The sequence below is a fragment of the Protopterus annectens genome, chromosome 7.part0 (genome assembly GCF_019279795.1).
Source record: "Protopterus annectens isolate FY-2018-M chromosome 7.part0, PAN1.0, whole genome shotgun sequence".
Lineage (NCBI taxonomy): Eukaryota > Metazoa > Chordata > Ceratodontiformes > Protopteridae > Protopterus > Protopterus annectens.
The window spans coordinates 968,279,165-968,297,205 of NC_056739.1; the positions used below are offsets into that span (position 1 = coordinate 968,279,165).

General features: G+C 42.6%; 1 protein-coding gene across 1 annotated transcript in view; it reads right to left on the reverse strand.

The window, feature by feature from the left end:
* LOC122806809 (tropomodulin-3-like) overlaps positions 1-18,041 on the reverse strand; it is a 792,984-nt gene that overhangs the window by 183,393 nt on the left and 591,550 nt on the right. The window contains exon 7 of the mRNA XM_044077539.1: positions 3,372-3,479. Within this exon, the coding sequence (XP_043933474.1) occupies positions 3,372-3,479 (108 nt within the window). The remainder of the gene's footprint in view (positions 1-3,371; positions 3,480-18,041) is intronic.

Sequence of the window (18,041 nt, forward strand, 5' to 3'; positions counted from 1 at the left end):
GGCTTTTTGGGGATGGTTTCTACTACATCAGGACCCTTCCATGCCCACTGTGCCACAAGATCAAGGACATCTGTGGAGAGTACCACCAAGGATGCAGATGACTCAGTAATGAAATCTTTGAGGAACACAATTCAGCTGGGGAAGTTGTTTTGGTGGACCACCCCCTTTGCTTCATCAATTGTATGACATCACCAAATGTTAAGTCTTCTGGGGGGAATCTACTGGACCCCTCACCTTCATCCAAATTTGTGTCTTCAGTAACAGACTTGGGTAAGGAGTCTAGGTTCTTTAATTTGAATGTCTGTTTCCTAGCAGCTTGTCTTTGGGGTGCCTCTGGTGACAGGTCCGAAATGGACTTAGAACTGCAGTGTAGAGTATCCTCACAGCTTATAGGTACGGACTGTCCCAGTCTCTCAGAATGACAGGAATAAGTCACAGGATCCACAAGGAGTTAGACTGGATCAATAAGCGAGGTCCACACCTACCTTACTGATCTAGCCTTGAAAGCCAACGCAGCGATCAGAGTCAAGGAAATGTTCCCCCTATCCAAAGATTCAAGAACATTTCCCGGTCCAACCAATATCGTCTCTGAAGATGATCTTGGACCTGAGTTATCAAGTTTGGAGGCTTTGAGAAGAAAAGATGGCTCAGAAAACTTCGGAATCTACTACCACTGGGAACCTGGTACAGACACTTTGGCTCCAAGATTCATCTCAATTCAAAAGAATCAGAATCAAGAAAATAAGGGATGTAGCTGATGCCGAAGTTTCCTGAACAACTGGATCTGACTGAGGTGTGCCAGGAGGGCTCACATCTATGGGAATCAGATCCGAACAGTGAATGGGTACTACAGAAAAGGGTAAAGGGGTCAATGGGCCTGTATCTGGAGCTCCCCTCGAGAACACTGCTGGGAGAACTCCCAGTTGATTTCTGTCCTTAAGAATTTTCTCATCATATGGTCAATGTCCATTTCAGTAAGGCTTCTGGTGGATCGGGCTAACCTTGAGGATGACTCCACCAATGTGGGTCTGGAAAATCTTCTTTCTTTTAAGATAGGTGAAGGGAGCTGAGTGTTCATGTCTCCACTGAGCAGCTAGCTTGAGTAGAGGGGTTTGGATCTGAATAGTTGGTGGATCTGACTTCCTTGGTGTTTTAGGTGCCAGAACCAAATGATCAGTCAGATCCAGGAATCTTTTCCTTGATTTCTCACAGGTCTTCTTCTCCAATTTTCTTTCTTCAATTCTTTTTTCTGTAGACTTTTCTCCTTCTCTTTGTTTTCCTTAGACTTATCTCTTTCCTTTTCCTTCCTTTTTTCTGTTTTTTACTGCTTGGGGAAGCTGAAGCTGACCCAGTAGTGAGAGGACACAGACAGGAAGATGATGAAGACCCTATCTGATGGTGTTAGCAATCCTTAGACAGCTATAATGTCTACTAGCTACACTAAGTAGACTAAAAGGGAAGGAAGGAGTCAAAATATTCATTGTAAGAAAAGAGACATTTTCATTTATCATGAACAGTAGAGCTCTCAGACACACATCTGGAAGATTCAGGTGGCAAACGAGATCTAAGGTAACTTAGTGGAGAGGAGGGAATTATGGGAAAGGGAGGAGTCAGATCCTCAGATTCACTGCTCTAGAAGACGGTTCTGAGGTTGGATCCAATTGGATTGGACAACCCAAACAATGAATAGGATAAAAATGGACATCAGATCAAAAGCTAATACAAAAACTGAGAAACCCGAAGCTCTTGTTTATGGATATGGATAGCAAGATACAAGCAGTGAAAATGTTTTTAGTTTCTTCAGTTTTATATACAGGTCAGACATATTTTATCAAGCAGAGGAGAAGTTGTAGACAGTAATTAATAAAGAGTTGAAGGATTCTATCAGGGAGGGGAAGAGGCAAGAGTCAAGTGGGATAAGTTGATCCTTCCAACAGACCAAGGTGTTTTATGATTACCTGGTTTGAAAGGATATTTTAGAGGTACACAGTTAATGATTAAGCAGTGGTGAAATTCAAGAAATAAGGAGAGAGTGGGATTTTGGATGCAGACTCTTAAGTCAAATAACAACAGCCTTAAAGAATATTATAGTCATAAAGTAACGGAAAGTATTCTAAAAACTATGCCAACACGAGAACAGAGAATGGAGATTCTGACTACAGAGATGACTGCAATTAGGGATTCAGAGAACAGGCAAGAGAGGGATGGAATTTAGTGGAGAAAACTGGCAAAAGAACCAAGGTATTGGGAGCAAATAACTACAGAGGGAAGGGTAAAAGAATGGGAAGAGGCCAGGAAGACATCTGGATTGCAGGCTACAGACTGCCTTCCCTATAAGGGATTGATATCAGAGTATAAGCAAAGACAAAGGGATAGGAGAATCCTAAGGTAAAGACCTGCTCTGGTAGAGTTTTAGTTGAATCTGCAACAGAAGCTGCTGTTGAAGAGATAATTAGTATGGCATATAAAATATTGCACAATAACTATAGAAATCAATCATGCAAGGTTAGAAAAAGACTGGAAAAGAAATTCACAATGAAACAATGCGAGGACACTATGTATGGCTCTAATATATACAACAAATTCTAGAAGATTTAGGATTTTTGCTAGGAAGTATTTGTATATGTTTTTTTATACCCCAAACAGACTACAAAGAATTTTTCCTCACGCTGATGGCAAATGATCGAGGTGTGATGAGGAAGAAAGCGGTAACTGGGAACATATGTTTTGGGAGTATAATGAGTTGGCAGACATTAAAATTCTCTACAGAATGCTCATCAGAAATATTGGATGAACAAATGGGTGCAACTAAGGAAATTACTTTCTTTGGGCTGGGATACAGGATCAGAATTACCTAGACATAGTAAGCCTTGTTAACTTTAATCATGCTGGCTGCCAAAGAAGCAATTACCAAAAAATGGAAAACACAAACTAAACCAAGTGTAATTGAAGTAGTGAATGTTGCAACAGAGATGCAAGAACTAAAAGCAGGATCATTAGAAAAGGATAGGAGCAAATTACATAGAAAAATGGAAATTGTGGGAACAATACATGTGGAATAATTTTCTGGAGGATGAGTTATGTTTAAGGGAAGGCAGAAACTGGGCAATTTATGTAATATTGGATTGATGATAACTGAATAAAAGAATATAAGAACTGAATAAAAGAATATAAGTAATATATAATGTTTGTAACTGTGAACATGCTAACGTGGTTTGTTTTCTTTTATATAAATGCATGTTTGCGTATATCTTACGTGAAAATTCAATAAAGGTGTTAAAAATATGAACTCCAATTTCTCATCTTGTGTTTCATTGCTGTACACCTCTAAAGTCTGAAAAAAGTCACAACACAGCACACATTGTACTTACTGAAGCGATAGGGTCATTGCTTCGAGTTGCTGCAAGACTGAATGACTTCACATGAGTGTTGCATTCCAGTGTTTTTGCAAACTCCTTTAATGTTGGAATTGGAATATTCTGAAATGAAAAGAGAAAAGAAAAGTTTTATTTAAGAGGTATACAGGGCAGCAAATCTGATATAATGCTAAAAACAAGGCTCCTACCTATTGACTAAAACATTTTAGGTACTTGCGTATTACTGCAACCACAGTTCCGACAGGAGAAAAGTACAGTTCTGTACACTTACCATAAATGTAGATGTTTGAGTGTATTCACTTGTTGCAGTCATTACATTTGGGTAATCTGCTGGCAGGTTGCCCTCAGTCGGCCTGATTAATGAAGTCTTGGGTCCTGCGTCGGCTGCTGTCCCTTCTTCCATGACGTCAGATCGTCAGGGGTATAAAACATACAGCCGACGCCATTACATCAGTTTTTCTTGCACCAGATGTCAGGTGCCCACCAAATGGGGAGCAAAATAAAATTAAAAACACAAAAATATACCCCCAACCAAAAGCAAATACAGCAAAAAAGCTTTTAAGCATAGTAAAAGAAAGTAGAGGTATAGTAATAGAAAAGCAGGGGGCTGGAGGGAAGGTAACCAGGACTGCAAAAGTGAATACACTCGAACATCTACATTTATGGTAAGTGTACACAACTGTACTATGTTCTTCATGTTTCACTGCTGCAGTCATTACATTTGGGTAGATTCCCAAAGCTATGGTTGGAAGGATGGATGTATACAGCATTAGCACCAGCTATAAGGCCCTGCAAAACATCAGTGGCAAAGCCAGCTCTGGATTTAGAGAAAATTGGCAAGTGATAATGCTTGGTGAAAGTATGAACTGAACTCCAGGTAGGAGCTTCTAGAATATCCCTGGTAGGAACACCTCTGAGAAAGGTTGCAGAAGTAGATGCAGCCCTGGTGGAATGAGATCTGATCCCCTGGGTGATAGGTTTTCCATGGTGCTTACAGCAGAAATGAATGCAATGGCTTATCCATTTAGAAATGGTTTGTTTTGAAATAGCCTTCCCCTCTGCCCCTGTGGCAAATGCTACCAGCAGTTGTTAAGATTTTCTTTGAGATTTAGTCCTGTTCGAGTAGAATCTAAGTTGTCTGTGCACATTCAATGAATGCAGAATCCGCTCCCCCCCCCCCCTTGTTCTGTGGATTGGGAAAGAAATTTGGCAAATGAATGGACTGATTAAGAGCCACACTGGATACCACCTTGGGCATGAAGGATGGATTGGTCCTGAGAGACACCCTGTCTGCATGAAAGATGAAGAAAGGCTCCACTGCCATAAGGACCTGTAATCCAGATATCCTTCTAGCTGAAGTGATTGCTAAAAGGAAGGCTGTTTTCCAAGAAAGAAATTTTAAGTCTGCTGTAGCAGTTGGCTCGAAAGGAGGTAGAGTGAGTTTCTCCAATACAAAGTTAAGGTCCCAGGCAGGGGTTGGAGTTCTCCTGGGTGGTCTCAAGTTTTTGGCCCCTCTGAGGTACTGCTTGAGCAGAGGATGAGAGCCGAGGGGAGGTTCTGTTTTGTAATTAGCTGAAATGCCTGATGAATGGATTTTAATGGAGGAAAAAAGACAGGCTCTTGTGAAGCATCTTAGTTAAGTATTGCAAAATTGAGGTAAGTTGGGCGCTGCTGTGCTCATCCCTTGAGACTAATTCCAGGCACAGAATCTTTTTCATTTGTCAGCATAAGATTTTCTAGTACTAGGTCTTCTCGCCTCCAAAATGACATCCATCACAGGTTTGCTGAGGGATGCTAAGGGCGAATTTAAGTGATTAGCCAAGCTGCAAGATTCAATGTTTGGAGCTGAGGGTGCAGAATTTGGTTCTCCTGCTGAGACAGTAAGGAAGGTGTCTGAGGTAGGTGTCATGGAGAAATTTATGACACACTGCATAGGAGTGGGTACCAGTGTTGGTGTGGCCAGCCTGGAGCAATCAATATAATTTTTGGCTTATTCTGTTTGACTTTTAGAAGAACTTTGGAGAGCAGAGGCAGAGGGGGAAAGGCATAAACTGAAAGTTTTTTCCAGCTGAAGGACAGAGCATCCACTTTTAAGGCTTTTTTGTGAGGAGTTCTTGTGCAAAATTTGTCCAACTGGTAGTTCTGGGGTGAGGCAAAAAGATCTATGTCTGGGCTCCCCCATTTCTTTGTCAATATGTTTAAAATCCATGGTTCCAGTTTCCATTCGTGTGGGACCACGAGATTTCTGCTTAGTTTGTCTGCCAGAATATTCAGCTTTCCTGGCAGGAATTGAGCTTGTAGTTGTACTTGGCAGCTCAAGGCTGTGTTCCACAATGCCATGGCTAGTCTGCAGAGGGGGTAGGAATGTGTACCCCCCTGCTTGTTTATGTACCACATTAACCATGGTGTTGTCCATCTCTACCATTAGTTGTCCTGGATGAAGGTAATCCTTGAAGGCTGTCAGAGCATTCTGTACAGCTAGCATTTCTTTTTGATCGATATGTAGGTGCATTTGATTTGGGCTCCATTTGCCCTGAATGCACTTCCCTGCTAGATGAGCCCCCCATACATAGTCTGATGCATCTGTAGTTAGGGTTTGGGTGACAGGGGGTGGTGTGAATAGCAGTCCCTTGTTTTGGTGGCAGGCTCTGCCCACCATAAGAACTCTAGGCATAGGCAAGGTATGATAGGAATCATTGTTTTCAGGCTGTGACAATGTTGACTCCATAAACTTTTTAAGTACCACTGAAGTTTCCTCATATGCAGTCTTGCATATGGAATTAGAAGAATGCAGGAGACCATGAACCCCAAGGCTTGCAGTATTTGTCTTGCAGACAGCAGGGTTTTTGTGGCCACCTGTTTGAAGTAAATCACCAAATGAATTTGCTTTTCTGGCATGAGGAAAGCCATCTGGGCAGTTGTATTCAAGCTTGCACCCAGGAATGTAATGTTTTGAGAGGGTACCAGTTGTGATTTCTTTTTGTTTACGGTGTACCCTAGACAAGTTAGAACCCTTTTTACAAACGCCAAATGTTTTAGAAGAATGGCCTGGTTTTCTGCCTGAATTAGACAATCGTCCAGGTATGGATATATCTAAATATTTCTTTGTCTGCAAAATGCAATTATTGGAGCCAGGCATTTTGTGAATACCCTGGGCACAGTAGACAAGCCAAAGGGCAGTGCAGAGAACTGATAATGCAAGTAGCCTGCTTTGAAGCGGAGGTATCTTCTGCAAGATTCCCTGATTGGGATATGCAGGTAAGCCTCTTAAATCTAGAGTTGCCAACCAGGCATCATTGCCTAGCATAAGAAGTAACTGGTGAAGAGACAGCATCTTGAATTTTGGAATGTCCAGAAAGGTGTTTAGAGTAGACATGTCCAGAACTGGACGCCATGATTTGTCTTTTCTGGGTACCAGGAAAAGTCTGGAATAGAAACCTTGTCCCTTTTCCTCTTCTGGTACTAGTTGAATTGCCCCCATGTTTAGGAGGGAATGTGCTCGTTTCTGAGCCTCTGTCCACTGATTTGGGGGCAGGTCTGGCCATCCGTTTGGAGTTGGCAACGTGTGGAAATGAAATCTGTATCCTTGGGACACTACATTTAAAAGCCATTTGTCTTGGGTTATAAGCTGCCAATTTTTTGCATGAAGAGCAATTTCCCCCCCCAAAGGGGAAGCTGAGAGGTAAGTGCTTGGTGATTTTAAAGGAAAGTCATTGAGACTGTTTACCATAGGGTGGTGTCTTGTTATTTCCAGATTTGGAAGTGGAAGCACCCCATTGCTTAGTTCTGAGAGTCCCTTGGTATTGAAACTTGGTGCTTTTGGTGTGTCTGGGTTTGGCTTGAGTGGATCTGGAAGGAGCTGGAAAGGACCAGTTCTTAGTAGGCCAGTGCCCACTAAATCTTGGAGGTTACACTTGTAAGAAATCTTTCACAGTTTGCATAGATTTAGCTTCATCTTCCATCTTTTTTAGAACTTCTTCAGCCTTATTGCCAAACAGACGGTCCTGATGCAAAGCAGCATCCAACAATTTTGCTTTAACATGATCAGGCAGAGATTGCTCCTAAGCCAAGCATGACTTCTAAGCACAGACCCAGTAACAGCAGCCCTGAAAGAGGCCTCTAAAGAATCAAAACCACATTGCAAAGTATGTTTTCCAACTTGTTCAGCTGAATGCAATAAATCCTGTAAATCTTTATTTTCCACACAGTCAGAAATCAACATCATTTTCTGTTTAAGCAGTCCTACGACATGCTGTTGATATTTTAGCATATGAAACTGACAGTTTAAAGCTCTGATTGCCAAGGTTGCAGAATTATAAACCTTTTTATCCTATCTATCCAGCGCCCTGGAGTCTCTATCAGAAGGGGTAAGATTTTTAGCAGTAGAAGCCTTAATGCCCTTAGGGCCCTGAGAAATGGTTTCTGGGTCTGCAACAGGATTTTTGAAAAGGAACTCGTGGGACTCAGGAACCCTGCAGTATCTGTCTGGTTTACTAGGAGCTGGAGGCAGGGAATCAGGGGCCATACTGGAGTCCGAAAACACATCATCAACAATGTCTAGAACAGGAGGTATAGCCAAATGCTTATGCTGAGGAAGAAGGAAATCCCTAAGCCTATTTTTGGATTCAGAAAATTCCTGACTTTCCCAGTGGAAATGCTCCCTTAAGGTATGTAAAGTTTACCCAAAAGAAAAGTCCTCAGGAGGGGAAGCAGACGGAATGGAATCCTCTGCATCAGAATCCTCATAAGTAAGTATGGACAAATCCAGGTCATTAGAAGGGTCAGAAGAAACAGAGTCCTGTTCAGAAGATTCATAGTCAAGCTCAGCCCTAGGCCTCTTAGAAGGGGGGGGGGGGGTGACTACCCCTGATTAGAGTAATTAAATCTTCAGCCATTTTGATCATTTGTTTTTTAGGCATAAAGGGCTGAACATGTGGCCTGGGCATTGGTTTTTTAGACATAGATCGAGATTTAGGCCTTAGTATTGAAGGTGGAGTTGGTTTAATATGCAAGTCTGTAGGCCTGAATACATCCTCAGAAGCTGGTGCCTGCACAGCGGCTCCGGACACATCCAAGGTAGGAACATCCACGGATTCTATAGGTGAAGCATCTTGTGGCATACTCTACTCCAAATGGGTCTCAGTAGAGGCCTGCGAATCAGAAGTAGCGGATATCAGGGGCTGCGAAAGCACCTCACTGAGTACCGGTGAACTGGCGACTGGCTTAGGAGAAGCGTCGTTAGCAGTTTTGGACCTCAACAGCTTGTCTCTGTCTTTTTCTTTGCGTTTTTTAGGTATTCCGGTAGTCTGATGGCTAACCGACATCATTTCTGGATAATTAAACAGAGAACCGAAATATTTAGAGGCAGAAATGTACCGACGACAGATAGTGCACTACTTAAATAAAGCACAAAACCGACAACAAGGTACATCGTGGTCAGGGCCTAGGTAAGGAATACAGTACAAATGAAAATCTTTATAAGGTATTTGATTCCCACAAGTAATGCAATTATTAACTTTTACTGACATCAGTAAGGAGTAAGAAAAAGTTTCCCCAACAAGGTACTTAGCTTTTAGTTGAAGACTTCAGTTCTGAAACTCGAAAATGAAAATTTCAGGAGTCGGCTGACCGGCACTTGCGAACTGCTTCTGCTTCGGTCACCACATGGCAAGAAAGACTGATGTAATGGTGTCAGCTGCATGTTTTATACTCCTGACAACCTGATGTCATGGAAGAAGGAACAGCAACTGACGCAGGACCCAAGACTTTGTTAATCAGGCCGAATGAGAGCAACCTGCCAGCAGATTACTCAAATGTAATGACTGCAACAGTGAAACACAAAGAAATCGTCTCTTTTCCAAGCCCTTCTCCTAAAGATAAATGTACTCCAAAAACCTGAAAATGTGTACATATATATATTTCGGCAAGAAAGATGTACTCTAAAGGTCTGCTGAAATAAATTATGACAGCAGCTGTTATAATCTTGTACCTTTCTTTACAATAATAATTCTATCTTTGAACCTGTGTTCAGCAGAAACGTTTAGACATGGCGTTTAATGTACAGAAGTGGTCCGACATGTACTTACATGTCTGCAATTATTCAAAGCCACAAAAGTATGTAAAAATCAGTGCAGCTACACAGTCTGTTTCAGTAACGTTAAGTGACAGCGCATTATAAGTATGACAAAACTGGCCAACCTATCGCTGAACTCTCCAGCTTTTCACAGAATGTCCATAACGTTGAATCACTTCTGCTTTGGAGTAAAAGGTAGGATTTTCAAAAAACATCACTGCCCCTAACACGTCTTAGCTGTTGTTCTGGAAAAGAAATACTGAAAATCCAGGATAATGACACTTCCTACTATCTCATTCAACTGCAGAGCAGCACAACACACGTGTATACAGTACTTCGTTGTGAAGGAAGTGCACCATGCTTTGTTGAAAAAGTCCACTCTGCATTCTGTTAAAGAAAAGTCAACAACTATACACAATAAACAAGCATATAAGGTTGCCATCGTTTCATATGGGCCAAAAATATTCCATCCTTTCAAATGTGCAGGAGAAGCCATAGCTTATCGGCACAAGTACGGCTTGGAAAAGAGCAGTTTCTCCTGCTGGAAATGTCGTTGCGATAATATGCAAGTATCACATTTTTGCGATAATATGCAAGTATCACATTTTATTTATTCATTTATTTATTAAGATCACATTCTTAGTGGAATTTAGAGGTACTGTACTAAGCTACTGAAAAATGACATGAAAACCTCCTACTAACCTAAGCTCTATTACCTCATCTGCAAACCAGTTCACTCCAAGATATATATCCAGAAAGTTACAAGTTGTAATGGGCCTTTCCTGCGTGGGGATTACTAACATGAAATAAATGTAAAGTACTCATGAAACAAATAGACATTCTGCTGGCTTACAGGAATAAAGCCCTGACTATGTCCCAGGCAACCCAGGTTTGATTAGCGTCTCTGGTGACTGATGGAGGGGGCAGGGAGTGATGGGTGTTACTATCCTGGGAGGGGCACTCCTGTGGGCATTTCCTGTGATGGTCCCTGTTGGAGGCTGCGGATGTCACATTTGGGAGGTGTAGTTTAAGGGGGCAATAAAGTAGGGACACGGCAGAGTTGCCCTGGAGAGAGCAAAATGCCACGTCACTACTGCATGTGTGCCCCTCAAGTACACTACTGGGAATAAAAGGGAAAGAGGAGTATTAGGACAGTTCATAAAACACCCCCCCCCCCCAGTCGATGTAGTTGGCCAGACCCATAGGATGCCCTTAAACTCCATGTCAGCCTAGCCCTATCAAAGGAAGTCTTGGGGAAAGTTGGTGGCTGGCAGACCCAGTAATGGATGTGGGGCACTGTATATAGTGCCTAAAGAATGAAGTAGTGGAAAGAAAAAATAGCCCCCCACCCCACACGCACAAAAAAAATCAAGTGCAGGAAAAAAACTGCAGTAATACCCACAGATCTTACAATAGCAAAATAGTAAACAAAAATGTCCATAAACAAGTGGAATTGCGTGTTTTAGTCTGTTTTTGTTTTTTAAGATATTTGCATGGCTGCCTCTGAGAGCTTTACTATCTGTTTCAGTCCAATGTGATGGAGTAGTATGGAGCTAAATGGGAGGTAAATATATCTTATTCATTCTCCTTCTATAGCCCTCCCTTTTATTTGTCTCTCACTCTGTCCTTTTATTGTCATTTTTATATGTGTCATACAGTTATACTGAATCATATACAACTCAACGCTTCCTAAACAGCATTGACAAACTGAACTAATGAGCTCTCCTGGCAGTCAATGTGTAAAATGCAAATAGAAAGATACCTCTGTCTGTTGAAGGTAAAAGCTGGAGATAAAATAATTAGTTCTGATTTGTATGTTTGGGCTATCCTGCTGTCTTTAAAAAAGATCTAAGCAAAATTGCTGGTTCAGATTGGTTTGCTGGGGCTTCAATCTACAATAAAGAGTATGAACTATATGGACAGTCCTAATCTGGGGCAATATATATATATTTTTTTAATTTTTTTGCACCCTGCAGGATTAAGCCCGACAGTGCCTCTACCAACACTTAATTAACCCATATGCTCCCCCAGTTATGGAAGCTGGGGTTCTTAGGCAGGTATGAAAGTCCTGCCCTATCTGTTCCTGCCCGGGAATTCCCCATAAGCTTAGTCACTTGGCGTGAGAATGTTGCAAGGGAGCAGGTCAGCCTTGTGGTTCTGCAGGAAGACCTACCATTTCCCACTGCGGAGCATCCCCCTCACATGAAGTGGTTCTTATAGTTTCATAGGTAGGTACTAAGCTATCTGCTCGAAGGCATTTATAAGCCTAGCCAGAGTGTGTCGACTTTCACGGCCCCATTGATTAATTAACTGATCCTCTATCAAGCAGAGCCAATGAGGTGATCCCAGGGGTGTATTTTGTTACCCATCCACTCGTCAAGGTTTCTCTTGAAGAGTGTTAGTGAGGGGCTCTGCCTGATGTAATTTGGAATTTTGTTCCAAAGCATGGGGAGTCTCTGTGACAGGAATCTATCCCTCCAGCATGTTCTATTTATTGTTGTGGCGAGGTTTAGCTCACTAGAGCACATGGCTCGCAGTGACTTGGACTTCTTTAGGTGGAGCATGTCCATCAATTCTGAGTTGGACATGGCTTTGTAAGTCAGGCAGAGATCACCTCTGAGTAAGCGATATGCCACTGAGTACAGTCAGTCAGGCTGCATAGGACATATGTTTGAAACCAGTAATCTTCTTGGTGAGGTACTTTTGTGGTCTTTCCAGCTGTCGGAAGTGTCTTGTGAGGTACATCCCAAATGGGGCATTGTACTCGATGGGTCTAATGAGTGATGAGTAGAGGGGCACTATAACTTCTTTATTTCTAGATGCGAACCCTTTAGTAATTAGATGGGCCACATAGAAGGATTTTCTAACTACTTTGGCAATATGATTGTCAAAGGAGTGATTACTATCTACCTGGGTCCCCAGATCTCTTATTGCCTCTTCTGTATTAAGGGGGCTGCCACCTATGTGGTAATTTGTGGGTGTTTTGTTTTTCCCAAATGGGATGACTATGCATTTTTTGGCATTTAGCTTGAGGCCATGACTTTGATACCAAGTGTCCGTCTCAGTAAGGCCCTTTTGGAGGATGTCCTTGTCAGCCGGAGAGTCAATTATGGTTCCCAGTTTGCAGTCATCGGTGAACTTGGTTAGCCATAGTCCTCCTGTGTTTGCCTGTACTTCTGAGAAGTATATGCCGAACAGTAGGAGTCCCAGGACCGAGCCTTGCGGGACACCACTTGTGACTGGTTTAGAGTCAGACCTGGAACCCGCTATTCTTACCATGCGAGTTCTGTCTGTAAGCCAGTTGGCAACCCATCTTTTGACGTAGGGGTTTATGTTCAGGCTGGTGAGGTTTTCTGTAATACCCAAGTGGGGAATAGTGTCGAAAGCCTTGGCGAGGTCAAGGTAGGCTGTGTGAACCACCTTTCCATCGTCGATGGCCTTGCTGACTGTCTCGAAGAAGTCAACCAGGTTTAGTAGGCATGATCTGCCCTTAAAGCCGAACTGGGTTGGGTCAAGTGTTTGGAGGTTCCCAATGTCTTTGTTAATGAGTTCCATGATTATGCGCTCTATAGCCTTGCAGACCAGGCTAGTCAGGCTTATGGGGTGATAGTTACCAGGGTCAGTTGTGGCCCCTCCTTTGTGAACAGGAATAACCATTGCTGTGCACCATTCTATGGGCACGTAGCCTGTGGAGAGGCTGAGGACGAACAGCGTGTTTAGGTGGGGGGGTTAGTTCGTTCTGTAGTGCGTGCAAGACGCAGCCTGGGACACCATCTGGTCCCATTCCTAGCTCAATTACAGCTGCCCTTTGAGGGTTTCTGTAAGCTCACTGTTGTTGCACACAACATCATGAGCTCTGTAGACCTGGGGCTACAGGGGGTAAACAATGCTCCCACTAGGATTTGCCCATGCAAGTGAGAAAGAAAATGGCACCTCCCTTACTTCCAAAAGGTGAGCAGGCAGCAATCACTCACTGTCATCCTCACTGCCAGTTCCTACAGGCACACAAGTCACTGTTCAAACTTGGGTTGTCCATGAAATAGTCAAGACTTTATCCCTCTATGCCACCGAACAGCTTACTTGGGGCACTACTACTTAAATTGTTCTACTTTTGCACCATGAATGAAGGTCCACAAGTCTATGTCCCTCCTAACAATGGTGTAGCCCCATCTAAGATGTTTCCAGAGCTGTCCCTGCTAATAAAGAAATTAATTCCTCAGCAAAGGTCATCAGTATTACAGGTGGCCTGCTTATCTTACTTGCATCTTATAGACAGTAACACCACCAATAATTTCCCTAGCTTTATTTGCAAGTACAGAAATAATTAAATGCATAGTATAATACTTAACTGCAAAGGAAGCAACATTAAGTACCTACATGCAATAGGAAAGGGTGGCATTTAAACAACTAAAGCTTAATACGAAGGAAGTAATTCTTCTTCCGTGTAAAACAATCTACAGATGAAAGCTGTCCATTCAGATGATTCTTGGCCTTATCTGCCATTAAAGATGTGGTATATGGTTCTTGTGTTTTTTTTTTCAGTAATGTTCCAAGAAAGGCATGCTGATTGAAATCAGAAAACAAGTCAAAACTCAGTGATACTAAAGCATACCCTCAACACTCATCTGGTTATTTCATTAAAGCTACACGCAAATTTAATATTTCAGACCTGTTAAACAGTTAATTTAAAACTGACTCTTGTGGATCACTCCTAATTTAGAAACACAAATGTGGCACCCATGTATTATGTAAATTATTTTTATGCAAAGTAACCTCTTCGCTAATTTCAGTTTAATATTACATGTAAAAGAAAGTAAATGAGACTCCCAATTTACTCTAAAACAGATACCACTGACATAAGACATTAGAAAAACAATGCTTAAAAAGTACAAATGCAATTACAGGAATTTATAACTAAGCCAGCACCATAATGTATAGTTCCAAGAAAAAAAGGCAGAATAGTTGTGTAAAATCTTACCATAACCATAGATATTCTTCTCTTCTGTGCTGCAGTATTATTTACAAACGGGTTGTCTTCTGACCAATGACCCTACATCCAGCCTGTATACAAAAGCTTATAGTCACTGTCAGTACGTTGGACGTCGCATGTAGGTTCTGACAGTGTCAGCCATAAAAGGATGTCTGCACGTACCATCCTCAGAACAAGGAAGCCCCATGAGGAACAATAGTTCTAAGGCATCCCAGGAAGGGGACAAGTTGGAGGGGGAAGGCGGCAGTGGCAGAATACTGCAAAATAGAAAAGAAGGAGATTTATGGTTATGGTAAGATTTAACATAAGTATTTTACGCCCTTCTATTCAATGTTGCAGTATTCTTTACACATGGTAGAGTGCCAAAGCTTAGTGGGAACCTAGGGAGGAGGAAGGAACAGAAGAAGAAAGTGAGGAAGAATTCTCCATAAATCCATGCAGAAGACCTCTAGCAAATCCTGCCCTGAACCTAGCGATAGTGTCCAACTTGCAATATTTGGTACGGACTGAAGACCAACTAGCAGCCTCCAAAATGGAATTAGTATCCAGGCCTTTAAAGAAAGCCCCTGATGAAGCAACCGATCTGGTGGAATGGGTTCTGACCGAAGAAGACAGTGATTTTCCATGAAAAACATAGCAAAACACAAGAGCCTTGGAAAACCAAGACGAAATAGTTTGTTTAGAAACAGGTAAACCCTGAGCCCTGGGATGAAAAGACACAGAGCTGATCTGGCTTCCTTACAGATTTTGTTTTGTCAAGGTAAAATCTGTGCTTCTGTATACATCTAAGGTACACAAAATCCTCTCACTAGAGGACTGAGGAGAAGGGAAAAAGGTGGGCACAAATGGATAGACTGATCAAGAGACAAGTCATTCCCACTTTAGGCATGAAAGAAGGATATGCCCTCAAAGACACCTTGTCCTTGTGGAAGGCCAAGAAAGGAGGGGATGCCATCAAGGCCAGAATCTCAGAAACCCTCTTAGCAGAAGTTAAAGCCACCAGGAGCACTGTTTTCGAAGTGCAAAACTTCAAAGGAGCCGAGGCCGCAGGCTCAAAAGAGGCCAGAGTTAACTTCTCTAAGACACAGTAAAGATCCCAAGAAGGAAGTACTCATTTCCTGGGAAGTTTGATGTGGAGGATGTCTCCAACAAAAAGTTTAGCCTCCAATCTGGAGGCTAAATGAGGTGTTAATGGCAGACAAGCAGAAAGATCAGAACAGTGGACTTTCATGGAGGAATATGACAAACCACTGTTAAGCAATTCACACAAGTAAGTAAGTACAATAGGAATGTCCACAGATAGTGGATCTAGACTCTTCTGAGGACCAAATAGAAAATCTTTTCCATATGGAAATGTAAGGCATCCTAGTATTGGGTTTCCTGGCCTCCTGCAAAACCCTAAGCAGATTCTGTGAAAAAAGATGCCTGAAAGGGAGCAGAAATTGATCACGGATGAATCAAGGATCCTTTGTCTTGTGTAAGTCCAACCGGTGAGGCAACTTGTGATGATGGCCCTTGGCTAATTGCAAGAGAGAGAACCAATGTTGTCTTGACCAAAAGGGAGTCATCAACAAGGTTTTCTGCTGAATTTTCAGCAAGACTTTTTGAATTAGAGGAAAGGGGGGAATGCAAAAAGAAACAAGCCCTTCCATGAGAAAGACTGGGTGTCCACCTTCCAGGCCAGAGAATGCGGGACCCTGGCAAAAAATAGGGGATGTTGTCTCTTTTGAGGGGAGGTAAAGAGATCCAGATGTGGAGTACCCCACCTGTGAACTAGACTCAGGAACACACTCCTGTGAAGCATCCATTCACGGGATTATGTCATGGATCTGCTTAAAGCATCTGCCTTAGATTTTTGAGCCTAGGGTAGGTAAACAGCATGAAGGATTACTTTGAACTGAAGAGCTAACTCCCATGCCTTGAGGGCTAACTTGCAAAGAAGATGAGATTTGGTCACACCTGCTTGTTTATGTACCAGAGGATGGTGGTATCTGTAAAAAATCATCAGAGGACCCAGTACGGAGAGAATGAAAGGTTTGCAAGGCTAGAATTAGAGCCCTCATCTCTTGGATGTTGATGTGCTCCCTCTGCTGAGGTGGAGACCAAAGACCCTGAACCTTCCTGGAAGCAAAAGTTGTTCCCTAGCCTGTGTCTGAGGCATCTGTGAACATCCGTTGAGAAGGCTGGGGTAAGAGAAGATGAAGACCTGAATTCAGAGGTAATTGTTGAATCCACCACTGGAACTCTATTTTCAACCAGGGGAGCACAGGACCCAGGATATCTAAAGGGTGAGCACATTGAGACCAGGCTGTCTTTAGAAACCATTGAAATTTCCTCATATGAAGCTTTGCCAAAGGCAGCATGTGACTCGTGGAAGCCATGAATACTAGAAGTCTCAGAAATTCCCTGGTCAAGACAGATGGGAGAGTCAGAAGATTTTTCATGAAGGATGTAAGAGAGAATTTTGTCTGCAGGCAGGAAAAAAAGAAGTTCTGCACTCATCATAATGTTCCATGTTTGTAGTCCATCTCGCCCTTCAGTCTTACATATGGGATCAGAACTGATCCTCGGCTCTGACTCGGCCTATTTACAAGCTGGAAGTCTTCTAGTTGGCTTGTGGCTAGGTAGGTATCCCATGGTGCACCAGTGAAAACCCCAGATCTTGTTTGCTGCTAATTAGGAGAAAAAATAACAAACATACAAAAAGAAGCCAATACTAAATGGTCTCCATAAAATAATAACAATATTTTTCTGTCGCCAGGTATTTCCAAGACTGGGGTAGGAGGGTGGGTTTGTAAGAATGAAGGGCGAGATGGACTCATCAGAGGTCAGTTCTGAGCTACTTGGCGCCAACCCTGTAATCACAGTACAACTCTCAATCGGCTCTGAACTCTGTGGAGCCAATGAGACAGTGGATTTATCAGACTTAGTAATTTTAAGAGGTGGCTCTGAGACACCAGCCGGTGCCGGGGAGGGCCTCTTAGAGGACTTGGATGTTTCCTTTTTAGATCCCTGAGATCTAGCAGAGAAGGAAGAGTTAGCCAGATCTTCCTCAAAGGAAGGTTTTAGGAGACCTTTTAGGATGAGCTTATTTTTTCTTTCTTGCAACACCCTAGCACTGAAAGAATGGCAAAATAAGCAAGTTTCCTGCAAGTGGATAGCCCCAAGACAGCAAACACAGTTACTGTGGCTATCCATTATAGAGATCTTCTGTGAGCATTTTACACATTTTATAAAGCCAAATGGCTTATGGTCCTTGCTTTCCTTAGACATTCTCACAGAAGATGAGCTCACACACACAGAAAGAGAAAGGGACTGAGAGGACTAGGTCCTTTAACTTAAACAGGCCTAGCCCTACAGGAAAGGTAAAGAGACACCACGAGGACTAGGTCCTCTATCTTAAACGGGCCTAGCCCGGGCAGGAATAAGGAATGGAAAAAGTACAGTTTTGTACCTACCATAAATGTAGATGTCCGATAGATATGCAACTGCAGTCCTGACATATGGGTTGTCCTGCCTCAGGCAGCCCTTCGGTCGGCCGGATTCCAAAGTCTGGGTCCGGCGTCGGCTGATGTCGCCTCCTCCCCGACGTCAGAGCGGC